This window comes from Poecile atricapillus, chromosome 3, assembly GCF_030490865.1.
Source record: "Poecile atricapillus isolate bPoeAtr1 chromosome 3, bPoeAtr1.hap1, whole genome shotgun sequence".
Classification (NCBI taxonomy): Eukaryota; Metazoa; Chordata; class Aves; order Passeriformes; family Paridae; genus Poecile; species Poecile atricapillus.
Window position 1 is genome coordinate 85,064,569 of NC_081251.1, and position 14,317 is coordinate 85,078,885.

The 14,317-nt window shown below is 40.0% G+C and overlaps 2 protein-coding genes across 5 annotated transcripts in view; both read right to left on the bottom strand.

The window, feature by feature from the left end:
• The window catches only part of BTBD9 (BTB domain containing 9), an 89,188-nt gene extending 85,178 nt beyond the window's left edge, over nucleotides 1-4,010 (bottom strand). The window contains exons 1-2 of one of the 4 annotated variants that reach the window (XM_058834973.1): nucleotides 3,483-4,010; nucleotides 1,243-1,409 (exon numbers count right to left, since the gene is read on the bottom strand). In XM_058834973.1, the coding sequence (XP_058690956.1) occupies nucleotides 1,243-1,324 (82 nt within the window). In that variant the 5' untranslated portion in view covers nucleotides 1,325-1,409; nucleotides 3,483-4,010. Of the gene's footprint in view, nucleotides 1-1,242; nucleotides 1,410-3,170; nucleotides 3,195-3,244; nucleotides 3,337-3,482 lie in introns of those variants that run through there. The other 3 variants (XM_058834972.1, XM_058834974.1, XM_058834975.1) reach the window with 3 other exon arrangements.
• Nucleotides 4,011-6,696: 2,686 nt separating this feature from the next.
• On the bottom strand, nucleotides 6,697-14,253 carry GLO1 (glyoxalase I). Its single transcript, XM_058836175.1, has 6 exons — nucleotides 14,102-14,253; nucleotides 13,068-13,150; nucleotides 11,729-11,869; nucleotides 10,863-10,930; nucleotides 9,874-9,963; nucleotides 6,697-7,967 (listed from the first exon to the last, which is right to left on the bottom strand). Exons 1-6 carry the CDS (start codon nucleotides 14,180-14,182, stop codon nucleotides 7,879-7,881), a joined length of 552 nt encoding a protein of 183 aa, XP_058692158.1. The 5' UTR covers nucleotides 14,183-14,253; the 3' UTR covers nucleotides 6,697-7,878.
• Between the last annotated feature and the right edge of the window lie 64 nt (nucleotides 14,254-14,317).

Genomic DNA, 14,317 nt, shown 5'->3' on the forward strand with positions numbered 1-14,317 from the left:
AGGCCTCTCTGAGTTCCTTAGAAAGAGAAAAGAATGAAAGGATTGAATTAAAACCTTTAGAGAAACTAAAATATATTAAGCCACAGACTTGAAGTAGGAGTGTAAGTTTTAGTTTTAAGAAAGTAGAAATATATCTTCAGTGCCTTAAGAGATTGTGTTAGCTAGTAAAAAGCCCTAAAGTTCACTAGTGTTAACTTCTACAAAATAAACTTAGCTCCAGACATAACAAAAACATAGTAAGAACATTGCTTGTATTTCTAGATAGAACAGATAGAATTATTTGCGTAAACAGATACAATATATGCACAGATCTTGAGTAAGAACTGACATGACTTTCATACATTAGAATTAAGCTCAGATTGGCGTAAGAAGAATGTTTTAGAATTGCATTTTTAGCTGATTGGATAATTTATGAATTAAATCCCCTTGTATTGGAAAAGAAGGACAACAACAGAACAAGAACAACAGAAAGAAGAAAGAAGAATAAGAAAAGAAGCTGCTGCTCCGCTCAGAACATCGCGACTCCATGACAGAAAGCTTTTAGCACAGGCTTTAATACTCCGAACTCTTCACCTTTGAGACTGATACTCTGTTACAGGAAACAGAAATTTTCAGTAAATTCTTCAACATTCAAAGTGTAAATACTTCAGTTGTCAAAACCATAGCTGCAGTAGCTCCTTTGTACTTCTAAATAACAATAACAAAGTTGAACCCCAGAGAAAATTGTAATGGAGAAAAAATTCCTCCCCCCCAAAAAACAATTTTGATACTTTGTAGCCAAAATTAGAAACAATATAATCAACCCTTATGACTATTTAAATACAGAACATGAAAGCTCAGGTTTAATTCAGAGAATTTTCAAGTCGCCTCTCCAACCCACCCTTTGTGAAAGGATTAAAAGGAAAGCAGATGGTAACATTAATGGAAACTACCCACACCACCCAACCACAGCATTCTACACAGCAATTTAGTACCAAAAAATGTTTTGACTCAATGTGTATGGGAAGTTATGCCCTGCTCATCTGCAAACACATTCCCATCACTTAAGTGCTGTAATGCTAAAATTTTACATTCCAAACAGATGCTTTCCTGTCACAAAAGAAAAGGAATAAGTTTAGCTAAGTACTAAGAACAATATACTTAGTGCAGATTATTTATTAACACATTTATAAAATTAACCTGGTTAAAATGGCATACAACAAAAACATTAAAATCTCATGAAAACACATTGGGTCCACTCACCACTGAAGCTGTCTGAAGACCTACAGTGAGCGTAACCTGCAGGCAGATTCCCCACTTCTGGGAAATTAGGGTTCTTCGCCATTCTGAACAACAGACAGATTGAACAGCAAGCTCATAGACACGTTATTCAGCAATATCCAGCTGCACAGCAAGAAATGGACCATCTCCTAGAACAATGCATGAAACATACACCATCAGAAACTATGAGCACAAAGCATTATGATGAAAGTGAGATGATGAGTGAGTACTTCTCAATTCAAATTTTTGCAGAAATAAAGTCTTTAAAAACCCTTCAATTTAATGGGAAAACTTGTAAAAACATTAGAACACAAAAACAGTATTTCTATTTTGAGTCATCATAATTTAATTTTAACCACTCATATTTTTAACCATCATAGAAGACAGTAACATGTTGCCATACTCACTATAAGACAAAAAATTCCATCCTGACATTTCTGCTACAGCATTAATGTCCCTGAAAACACTGTTTTCCCATAAGGGTGTCCTAATTAAACCAGGTCTATACAAACTGAATCACACATACTTTATTCCCTACACTGGCAAAATTTTCCAAGTGTTCTTACTTAGCTAAAGTTTTGGGGGTTCTGTTTGGGTTTTGGTGGTTGTTTTTTTTACATAATTTAAGGCAGTTGCAGACCTTTCTATTGCACAAACCTTTTTTTAAACAGGAAACCAAAACAAAACTGAAGGGTTAAGAAAGAGGGAAATATAGAGGTTTGACTTGCTTAAATACATAACCAACATAATACATCTCTCTCAGCAAGTATAAATTATTGTTAACCTTCCCATCAAACATGCCAGGAGGAAAAACAGACTGTACTTAATTTGCCAAAAGGATGATACCTTAATCCATGAATTCGCTCATAAGGGTCACTCTAATTTTCTTTGTGGGATATGCTTAAGAGAACAAAGGAGGAGAAGGTAGGAAAAAATATTTTTAGGTAGCCTCACGAACTAGAAAGTAACCACACCTTAATCCTTCTGCAAATCAGATCCAGGCTTTTGACAAAGAAAGTCTCCTAGATTTTAAGGATCAAAATGTAATATGTAAGCATCTTTCCTATAAGTAGTGCATGATATCAGGTTGGCCTGTGTTACAAACATATATTCAAAAGCCATTCATGAAAATTCTTGGGGTCTTTTTTTTGTTTAATTTGAGTAAATATCTCAACAGAACAGTTCAAGCACCAGATTTACACATTTATAACAGAAGACACATCAAATACACCTGCTTTGTGAGCAGGCTCAAATTAAATCCTAAAACATATAAAAACTTAAATGATTCTAGCACAGGACTTCAGGAAAGTTTGTGTGCTGCACTTTAAAAACATGAGCAAAGAGCACTGCTGGGCAAGCGAGATCACCGCAGATTGCTAAAAAGTGAACATCAAATTGTTTATTTTTAAGTCTGAAAATATGCCTTCTAAGAGTAATTTCAATGAATCACAATAGTGCATAACTTGCAGAGTGGTTAAACTACTACGACACCAAAGCATCAGGGAAAACATCTGAGTACCGCGAGAGCGTCAAAACACTGAACTTGTATTTTTTAAGAAATAAAATTCGAATTAGATGGCCACAGCAGGGCCTTGAGAAACCAGCCAGGGGCAGGACGAGGGGGCAGCAGGTGAGGCGGGCGCGGACCACAGACGGCGGCCGGAGCTGGCAACGTGCCCAAGGTCGCGCCCAGGGTAGCCCGGGCCGCCACCGACCCCCAGGTCGGGAGGCGCCAGGGGAGGCGACCCCAGCCCACTCGGCCGTCCCCTCCCTCGCCTCCACAAAAAGGCACTTCAGGTGAAATCGCTTCCCCGCCAAACGCGCCCGGCGCCTTCCCCAGACGGCGGCGCATCCCCGGCCCGCCCCGCGTTGCCCTGCCCGTGCCCGGCGGGAGCCGCCGACGGCAGCACCTCGAGACCCCAGGCGGCCGCGGGGCCGGGGCCGGGGCCGGGGCCGCCGCATCCCTCATGCCCGCGGGACTCACCGGCCCCGCCACCGCCAAGGCCTCTACCCCACCCCCGTCCCGCCGCCGTCCATACGCCACCCAGCGGCGCACTGACGTCACCGAGGAGCAACGGCCTGCGTGTGGCGCATGACTGAGTCCCGCCCCCCGCGGAAACGCCTCCGCCCCATTTCCTTCTCCGCCCATGGAGCGCTGGCGGCTGGGACATAGGTGCGCTGCCGGGCTACCGGGACTGGGAAGTAGTGACTCGTGTTTAAACCTGTCCGCTGCTCCTTGGCTGCGTTCAAAATCCCTGTTTCCTTGGTAGCGGCATGCGTAGCTTCTGCCCTTAGGTGCGTGTCCTGCTTTCCTGCGTCAGGAGAGCGTCTCCCAGAGAGAATGGGAAATGTGGGCCTGTCGTTACGTAACCATGAGAGTGACTTGTGCTGCGCTGCACGAAGCTCAATTTAAGCCCTCCGGGAGGCAAAGCACTACACGCTGTTTAGTTCCATGCTTTATTTAGCAGAAACGAACCCTTCCTTGGAAGAAGTAAAAATAATGGCCTGTAATCAGTGAGAACATGAAATAATTTCAAAAGTTTTTCTAGGTCTAAATACTTCAGTATTGTTGCAGGTTAAAAGACATATCATTAAGTGTTTTTCTTTAGTAGCTTATTCTTGGATTTCCTATCTGTGAATACTAGTTTAAATTAGTTCTTAGTATGAGAAGAAGCAGTAACTTTTCTTTTTTCAAAACAACCCAAACCCACACGTTGCCCACTTCATGATACTCCTGTAACTAGTTTGTAGATGCCAGTGGTTTTTTACTACTTTCCTCTTTATTACCTCATAATCTATCATGTATACATTTTGTCAAGCACATTCCAAACCAAGGGTCGCTACAAGATTAGCCAACATGCTTACAGTAAATTTTGATTACTAAGTGTCATGGGGTGGCTTCACCTTTTAAGATAGCTTTGGGAGCTAAGGAAGTGAAGCTGCTGGTGACTGATGGGAGTCTTTTCTCCTGACCAATTATCAGTCATTTCTAAGAATTGACAGCAGTTTTAACCATTAAAAAGTGAAGTCAACTTGTAAACACCTCCTTAAGATGTAAAGTCAGAGCACTCTTGTGCTCTTTGTTTTTTGGCTTTGAAAGGTAACAGAGCTCCGGCTGGCCTCCCGTTCCCTGCCCCGGCCATGCGGCCCGGGCGGGGGCTGGGCTGGGCCCAGCAGCTCCTGGCCGGGAGATGAGGGCCTGCGGGGCTTGCCCTGGGCTCTGGCCGGGCCAGGCCGGTCCCTGGCTCGGCTGCAGTTTTTGCCACGACGGAATTCACCAGAGACTGCCGAGTAAAGAAAGGAAAAAGCTCTTGACCTGCGGTAGGCGGAGACAGCGACCACACTCTCCAGAGCAGCCATGAAGAATCTTCCATCGAAGACAGCTCCAGCTGCTGCTCCAGCAGAGATCACAGAACCATCTACAAAAGCCTGGGCAAGATTTTAACCCTTTTATTACCCAGATGAGACTTGCAGATCAATCCTTTTATCCAGAGAGAGAAAAAGAAAGTAATCAACATGTAAAGAGACTTTATAAACTATCAGAGACAGTAAAGAAAAGAATTAAGCTTCAGAAAAGGTAGAGAATAAGGAGATGCTTTATAAGCTGAAATATTTTTCTGTTAAAGTTATGGAGATGGACAATAGAGTCTTGAAGAAACTCCTTTAATTCATGATAGAGTATATAGGGAGGAAATGGAGTGTTCAAAGTGTAGATTTTGAGTAAAAAGTAGAGTAATTGTGATACAGTGAAGTGCTGGAACAGAATGAAGTGAAGATTTGAAGCCTGGGGGGGCAATGAGAAAACTGTTTTCTAGTGGAGCTCACAGAGACAGATGAAGAAAACTTTTGCCTTTGAATAACTCATCCTTAAAAATAACATCCCTAGACTCATTGACCCATAACACACCTCAGAGTGATGTGAAATGGGAGGAGTGAACTGATGACAAGATTTCTGGGAAGCTGGCAGCAGGAAAATAGAAAGCTATAACAGAAATAGCTTTCTTATAGGAAACTCCATAGATTAGCAGAAGAAAACTTCTGTTTCTCTACAAAGACTGATGAAAAGACTCTAGCAGGAATTGGAACTGTTTTAAACACCAAAGTTCCAAAGTTTTTGTCTCTATGTTGTCATGTGAACAAAGGAATGGTGGGTAGTAGGGGATAAAAAGGGTTTTCTGGAAGTTTATTCTGGTTTATTCTTATTCTTGTAGTTTGTTAATGAACTTTCTTTATTCCTTTTTAAGTTTTAAGCCTGTTTTGCTCTTGCTCTAATCCATATCCCACAGCAGGAAATAAGTAATTTTTTAGTTACTGTTTTAAAACCACGACACTAAGCAGAGAAGCTTTAGCATAGCCCGCTCTTACTTAGTTATCCACTGGACTACATAATGGAAAAGACGTGTGCTAATGTCTTTCCAAACAATTCCACAGGTGAGGGTATGGGTGTTAATGTCTTTGAAATACTCCTGAATGTCTCTACCAGCTTCAAGCCACAGGTTTGTTACAGAGCCCAGTTTGACTCCTGAAACAGAAAAATGGGCATGCACAAGCCTAAGTTTCTGAACTTCAGGGAAAATGACACGTTTAAGGAGGAAAAATGTGGTAGGCAGTTCAGGAAGGCTGTACCTTCCTAGTACCTCAACCAATGGGGAAAGAAAGAGGGCAACATGTGGCCAGGAGTTTATAAAAGGAGGCTGCGCCCTCCGAAACCTTGAGAGAAAACTGCAGACAGTTCACAGCCCCAGTGAACTCTCTCCCTTTATTCGAATAAAGTTGCAAGACTCCTTTGTCTCCTTTGTAGACACTGGCTTTTCATAGTGTGGCCTTTCCACTCACATGGGGGCTGATCCAGGTACCTTCAACCATTTGAATCCAGCACACGGCAGGAGGAGCTGGAGTCATGTAGAAAATATTTTAACAGAAGGTGGGCATGAAAGGCCTGTCTGCACAAACCAGCCTCTGGAATAAGTCGTGATATTAAAGACTAAAGTCCTTGAAACTTTCCTGCAAGAGAGAGAATAAAGCAAAACAATATCCCTGTGTACAGGAGAAAAAAATGTAAAACTGTGTGTACTAGCCAATAGCAACTTGCTTAGCCCACGGACCCTGTAAAACCCTATAAAAGGTGTGCTAAAGATAGAAATAAACGGCGTTCACTCTTACTTCTGTGAAGACTCATGAATAGCTGGCCGTCTCTCACCCAGTTTTCATGTGACCAGCTCCCTCTGGCACTGGCCAGCACCCAGCCATTGGGTTCCCAAGACTGTCCAGGAGACAGACGAGAGGTGTACCAGTGAGGTCTATGAAGAGTCCACAGGAAAGGACCATTGGAAATTGCACTTCTGAGTACAATGATCCAAAACAGAATCCTCAAAGCAAAACAGCAAGCCTTTCAGTCATCTAGAATTCAACAATGAGCAACAAAGCAACAGGTCATCGTGCTTTAAATTTTTTTGTAGTTTTCAACAATGCTTTATTGAGAAGTGAACTGCAATGCCATTACACTATTTGTTAGCCTTTGGTTACGCTACACATTATTTGACAGCCACATAACTGAAAAAGTTAGGTGCTAATCAAACCAGAGTAAGACAAGGCAGAGGATTTTTCTTTCCTTGTTGGAAGAAAAAAGGGATTTCAAAACTTATCATTTGCACTGTTTACAACATGAGAAACTGCATAAAATCAAGTAATCTATGTAACACATGGAAATGCTACATGTTTTCCTGCTGCTTGCAGGTACATACCATCACTTTTTTTTATGTGGGCAGATTAGATCTCTAGTAGTAGTAAAATGTTGCTTCAGATACTCCTTTTCATTAATTTTCTAAGGCAGAATATACAGGGCATTTAAGTTAAATATAGCCCTAGGCTTCTACTGAAACAAAAATTATGAGCAAGTTCTTTCTAGTGCTGAAAGCGACAAGGGTCACTGTGAGTTAGCAGCCATGAGACCTCTTCTCTTGGCTCTCAATCAGCAGTCAGAAGATGAGCTGAAAGACTGAATTCTTTCTGCTGTACAGATTTATTGCCTCTATAAAATTTCCTTTTGCAAGATTGTTGAGGGCTGCTCCTTAAAAGAGTTTTGCCTGGAATAATCTAAGAAAGATTATGACTTTTGTAAGCATGCTGCTACTCCAGTCAAAATTATCCAGACATTTTATTTTCTAGTATAGAACATAGGACATGAAGTCCTCAGGACCTTTTGACTTCATAAAAAAATACACTGAAGTTTCTTTTCACCTCCTCGTTGATGATCATCAGTTGTAACACAGGATTTGTTGTTGTTAGTTTAAATCTAATCAGTCTGAGATGCAGTGAGTTTCTGGTCACATACCTTTTGACACTGTTCATTGAAATAGTAACATAATGAATGTTCAAGAGGAGAATCTGTTTAAGGGCTCTTCCACAAAACGATTGAGTTTTACTAAGTGGAAACAATTTGCAGTGGCATCACAGGACAAGAAAAGAGGAATCCAAGTGAGGTCCCAGGGGATAGTTTTGGAGGAGACTCTGAACGTGACTGATTGCTCTCTATTAACCAGATTTCACAAACACTGTTACAGATTTTCACCAGGAATCTGAAAGTGGGCCTCTCTTAGATAATACACTTCAGTAGAACTAAGTGAGAGTCACCATGTGGTTAGGATTCAAAATTTCAATCCAGTAGCCATCAGGATCCTGAACAAATGCAAGTCCTTTCATTTTACCTATTAGAAAAAAAAAATAAAATAAAAAAAAAAGATAAAATTAAGACAATATGAGTGGTTCTAAACGTCAAATATAACTACTTTGACAAATATTTTTCCTTTTGCATTAGAATTAGTTCAAATTCAGATGGATAATTCTAGAAACATCCAGATTAGTTTTTAATCAGCATAAGGTCTTTGTATGCAAAACTGTCAATCCCACTCTCAATAAAGCTGTAGTTAAAAAGTCCCTTCGGAATTCCATCTTTTGTTGACTACGTATCTTGCATGTGCCCCTGTAAATGTTCGTTCTCAAAATTCAGAAAAATATTTTTGTGCTCTAGGGATGTTTTGATATATTTTCTTGAACTAGCTTTGATGGTATAAAATTCTGTGTTTCTCTGCTCTGTTCATCTTCCATCATTCCTGAGTCTACACTGAAATTTTACCCTAACATTTTTACACCGCCATGGTTTACAGTACACTTCTGCATCACTTCATTAAGCAGAGAAATGCAGGACATGATTGTTATAAATGTTACTGTTGGAAAAGATATTACCCATTAAATCAGGATCCCCAAGAGTTTGTTTCAACAGTAGATCAGGACAGCACAGCTTAACATGCTACCTATACAGTGTTAACCACATACTTGTAGTTATAGTTGCTCCATTAAGTTATTTACTGTAACAGAACCAGCCTAGCTCTTAATATATTCTAGTCACAAAAACAACTGAGAAAACAGATGTTTGATCAGTAAGGTAGGAAAATAAACCCCATGCATGATCTCCCAGCCTGCTCTGCAAACAATGTGAAGCCCAAAGCTTCCTTCTCCTCCTTGGAATTTGCTGCATGAATTTTGTTTCTGAATTTTAAAGAAGAGCTTTTGCTCTGCCCCTGCCCCTTGTCTGTTTCAGGAGGGGGTTTTTTGTGATTCCCTCCATTTATAGTCTAAGCTTGTTCTTCTATGTACTTTCATTCCTACTACTGCACAGCTCTAAGTCAACAACTCTCATTTCAAGCCTCTCAGGGTTTAACAAATGGGCAAATTAAAAAAGGCTCAGAAACTCTAAAATGCTAGAAATACCAAGATCTATTCTTAATTCAAAGAATCAAGTTAAATTTTCAGCTACATTTCTTATTTTGCTTCAGCTGAGAACACAGTGAATAAGATGAAAATCAGTTAAAATCTCTTTCCAATTACTAGTATTACATGTCTGTTTTTGAATGCATCAGTCCTAAAAATCTCATGAGAGATTTCTTTTTATGAAAGAGAATCCAACTGAAAAATGCAAGACTTCTCACCACTTCTGCATTTTGGGATATTTTCACATAGTCATTCTTTGCTTATATACTCTCTAGACATTTGTGCTATACATTATGCAAGTCAATTGTCATACAGACTAATGGGGCTATTCCTACCAAAGCTGAACAGAATAGTTAAAAATACAGTAACTAGTAGGTTGTATAGTAGGTGTTAGGTGGATTTACATGAAAATAGCCAGAAAAGTCAAGAATGACTCAGTTTAAATGGGTGGGAACTATTATGTTTTCTGACTTATTTTCCTAAGACAAGAACCATGCAGATGTGCCATGTGAATTTGATCCAATTTACAGTAAATTCTGTAACACCTCTAGGCAGACACGCATACATGACATGTAAACTATGACATCAACAGAGAATGTGAATTTTACTGAAGGTCAGGCTGCTTACAGAAGGCACATAGCAGACTGATGAATTATTGTTAGGGATGGATCTATTGCTAGTTTGCCCACTCTATAAGGGGGTGCAGGGGTAACTGGTTCTAGAAACCTCTAAGCAGTAGCAATTCCTAGGAACACATTACACAGCTTTCCAGGAAGATCTCCTAGACAGGTGATATTAAAACCAAGGAAAAAAAAATTACTTGCATTTCTGATCAAGACTTACCATCATCTGGTTTCTTCACAAATTTCACTCCCAGCTCTTCAAGCCTCTTACAAGCTTTATAGACATCAGGAACAGCAATTCCAATGTGTCCTGTGCAAGAAGGTAAAAAGAGTGAAGTCCATTTTAAGCATTGATGAGGGTTCTGTGAAAAAAGTTTGTTTAGTATTTCATGCTGTAGTTCACATAAGCTATGACTATATTTAAGAAAACATTCCAGAAACAAGAGCATTTTGGGTATTAACATTACTCTTCTTCAAAGAGTTGTCTTTTGATAATGCCTTTTAAATAAAAAAGTTCGAGTTGAAGTATCTTATGCTGTTTAGACAAGAACTTTCTATAGAAAAAACCAAGATTTTCAATCAAACTGTTATGTTGGAACTTTCTTCCTTGAAGCACAGCTCCATAACAGGATTTTGTTGTATTTGCTGTTTAACAGCACATGCAGTTTATTGTTAATGCTGTTTTTTGCAGAGACTGACACTAGTGCGACACAAGGACTGAGCTTACAAATCAGTTCAGGAGCTTTAAATGTTAAGTGGCTGGACTGAGTGTGAAACTTATTTCACAGCAGTGACCTTACAAGCACTCAGAGTATCAAATCAAGCCACATAAATAATATCCTCAGTGCTACAGAAAAAAAGAATTGTTCCTGTACCTTAAAATCAGTAACTAATGGATTATACAGCAGAAATCCAAAATTAAATCAGTTGTAACACCATGATAATCTAATACACAGGCACAACTGATGTTCTTCACTCAGTTGTTACAATTAGCATGTGTTTGCTCGCCAAAGTATTAGATTCTTGATAAAGAGCTTAACTACGGCTCATTATTCTGAAACACATTGGTTCATTTATTTTCATCATCTCTCACAGTATACATGTTGAAAGAAGAGAGATAAAGGGCAAAAGGCAAGTTCCCTTCTTTCCAAGAGTTAGTACATTTTATTTCAAAGCTTAGAAACTATAAACACAAGACTAAAGACCTACCAAATCCTCGGGGATCTGAATTGCCATTGTGATAAGACTGATTGTCATCATTTTCAGTGCCCCAGTTGCTGTAAGAAGAATTATTACATATTGAAGAAAAGCATTAAAATTAACAAATACTAAATGTTCAGTTTCTTTGGGGGAAGGTAAGTTGATTCTCCTAAAAAACCAGAATATTTCAGCTGTTGGCTGCATTCATTAAACACAAAGATCTTCCCCAGTCATGGTCTCCAAGGACAGTGTTGGGGCTAATCCAGTCATGTTCACCTTCCTTCACTATTATTTATGGTTTACATTTGAATGTGTCAGAAACACTCCTGTCTCAGTGAGATTAGAAAGATTTTGCTGCACAAGTCAGTGTATCTATCATCCCTGAGGAAAAACAAGTGAGGGTAGCAAGCCCTGGAGTTAACTAAGACAGCATTTGGGAGATTGTTTCTGCACAATTATAATGATTAGCCGCATTACTGAATTGTCCTGTTTACAGGAAGCATGTATTTTGACTTAATACCCCTTTAGATTAGATTTCAAAAGCAACAGCTACCCATTATTAGGATGCTTTGGGGAGCCAAATAAAGGTCTAGCCACGTTGGGTTTCCCTAAGTTACTTACCCAGATGGCATGCATATAAAATACAGCAAGTACTGTTTCCTATAAATGTTCACCTAGCAGTTTGAAACAGCTCTGAAAGAGGAAGATTAACCTTTCCAAGTATACGATCTCAGATATATTTTAAGGATGTATGACAGTGAAGATGTATCCACAGTAATAATTAAATTTTTAATTCAATTAATGGAGTTTACACTTATCCAATACTTGTTAATCACTGTTAGCTAAGTGTCATCTCTCTTTACATAAACACTTACTGTGTCAGTTCAAGTGTAGCTTTTCTAGAGAAGGTCCAAGGTGTTCTCTCAGCTTTCTCTTTTGGGATATTGTTTTTATCTTCATACCCCAGGAAATAGAGTGAGAACTTCATAGTAGGAAAGTCAAATTTTTGAAGCAGTCTAAATGGCAACAATTATTTTGAAATAGTAAGTTAAAAGGGTAGTCAGGTAGCTTGCAATAAACCAAGATGCTTCCCCTATGGAAGAATTATTTCCATTAATTTTTGCTTTTCTATAATCCATACCTTGAAATAGCTACATTTTAAAATATCAAATAAAAACACTCCAGAACACATTACAAACCTACAAAATTTAAAAAAATTGGATGTTTAGACACCAAATTACCAGTAACTGAATAGAAAAGTCAGTACAAAGGCTTGCATCTTCAAGTTTTCACACTGATACTTGACTGCATTTTCACATGAAAATCTTTAACCAATTTAAAATTTCACCAAGGAATAAAAAGATCTACTTTGAATCTTACTCATTCTGGAGAGCTCACTGGCACCAAAGTTTGAGAACACAGCAAACATACCTTTAGATGAAGTACAGTTACAATTTCAATAGCTAGCTATAATGACAAAATCCCTTTCAGATGTGACAATTAAATCAATTAAAAATACATGAGACATATGTTTTTATGTAGGACATTTAACTGGAACAAGCAGGCATGCAAAATAATCTAATTTCTTTTTTTACAAGAAATTTAATTTTTATTTTCACACATTTTCACTACAGTGGAAGTAATTTATTTTACTTTAGTCTGAACACATCTCAAGATGCTTTTGTTTTGAAATAACTCAAATGCCACGAATGCACAAAAAGCCACAGCATGAATGTGTTTGGCTACTGCAGAGCAGCTGCCTCCCAAAAGCCTCCTCCAAAAGACTGAGCTTAGACCTTATCTTCACCCTTTATTGCCTTGTTCTCATGTGATTGAAGGTAATCATAAGCCACCTCTGAGAACTAGCAGAAAAATTAATTTCAAGATTTTTAACAATGACTCCTTATTATAAGCAGAGTCATAAAAGTAAGTAACCAGTTAGCTGCAGGCTCAGTGAGGAGGAAATAAGCAAGTTGTACTGATAATTAATGACCTATTTAAGAAAAAAGATAATTTCTAGTCAAGGCAAATATTAGTTCATTTGAGCTCAGGCATCTGCAGCTTACTGCCAGATTGCTCAACTGAGCATCAGCTGATGGGCCAGCATTATTTATGTCGTTAGACCACTTAGTATAATTACATCCAAAAATACAATTATTTTCAGAAGAACAGGAGAAAAGCCCAAACTTAACGTGGCATACAAATTCTACTCACGTCATTCCAAGTACCCTTGTATAGAAATCCAATGACTTCTTAGGATCCTTTACTCTTAACATTGTCTGCTGAAACATGAAATCCTGAGGGAAAAAAAGGTTTATTCTTTATACATCAGCCAGAATTGAATTAAGGGTATTAACAAAGATGCCAGTTAGTAAAGAATGTAAAACTAGCAGGTTGAGAAGTAACAAAGAGAACTACATTAAGTGTAAATAAAACCCTTTGTCCTGATTCTACAAGTACAAATTTGTTAAATAAATATCTTTGTAATGTAGTATTTAAAACAAATAAAACGCATGAGTGGCATCATTCAATATGTATTATCAAAAAAGGATATCCTTACATTTATTACTCTTTTATGAGGCTGTAACATACATAGCCAACTTCACACACAAGCGCAACAGACACATGAATATTTAATATTGAGCCTCCTAGATTCCTGAGCTCATTATTACTTCATGGCACAAGTATTGAGCTTCTGTCAAGCTTGACTGTATCTTGGCAGCCAAACCAGCCTGCAACTCTGTAAGGATATTTTCTTTAAGCCCCATAGTAACTATATGCCAACAGCCTTGTGAACAACCAAGTGGATAAAAAGTGAGTGGCAGAACAATTGACAGAGGTAATGGGGAAAAAAAAAATCAATTACAATGTTCTTCTAATAAAAGGTGAAAAAGTTTGGGGCGTTTTGACAGGGTTTTTTGTGCCTCCCGGGAGCGCTAAAGCGCCCCGGAGCGCTCGCTCAGAGCCAGGACAGGCGCAGGCCCGGCCGAGTGTGCCCCGGGGGGCTCAGGGGTTCACTGGGAGTGGCCGGACCCGGCTCAGCCCGCCCACCCCTCGCCACGACCCCGAAACCCGCCGGGCTGCCTGACAGTCGTGCCCGGAAACACTTTGCTGCCCTGCCGGGACCTGGCCCGGCCCCATGCCTGTCCCTATGCCCCGCACGTCCGCCCTGTGAGGCACCGTGAGGGGACCAGGAAGGAGCAGGAACCCCAGCCCCGGGGCGCGCCCGTCACCCCCACCCACCCCACCTTAGTGCTAGCATCCGGCTCCGAGCAGGCGTCGTAGGCTGCCTCGTCCGTCAGCCCGCTGAGTTCCGCGGGGGCTGCCATGTTGGCAGAGAAGGGTGGAGAGCAGGAGGAGGAAGGAGAGGAGGAGGCGGGAAGTCGGCGCTGCGCCCCGCCCCATCCCACCCCAGCAGCGGCCGGGCCTCTCCCTCGCAAGGATGCTTGAGTAGCGCTGCGAAA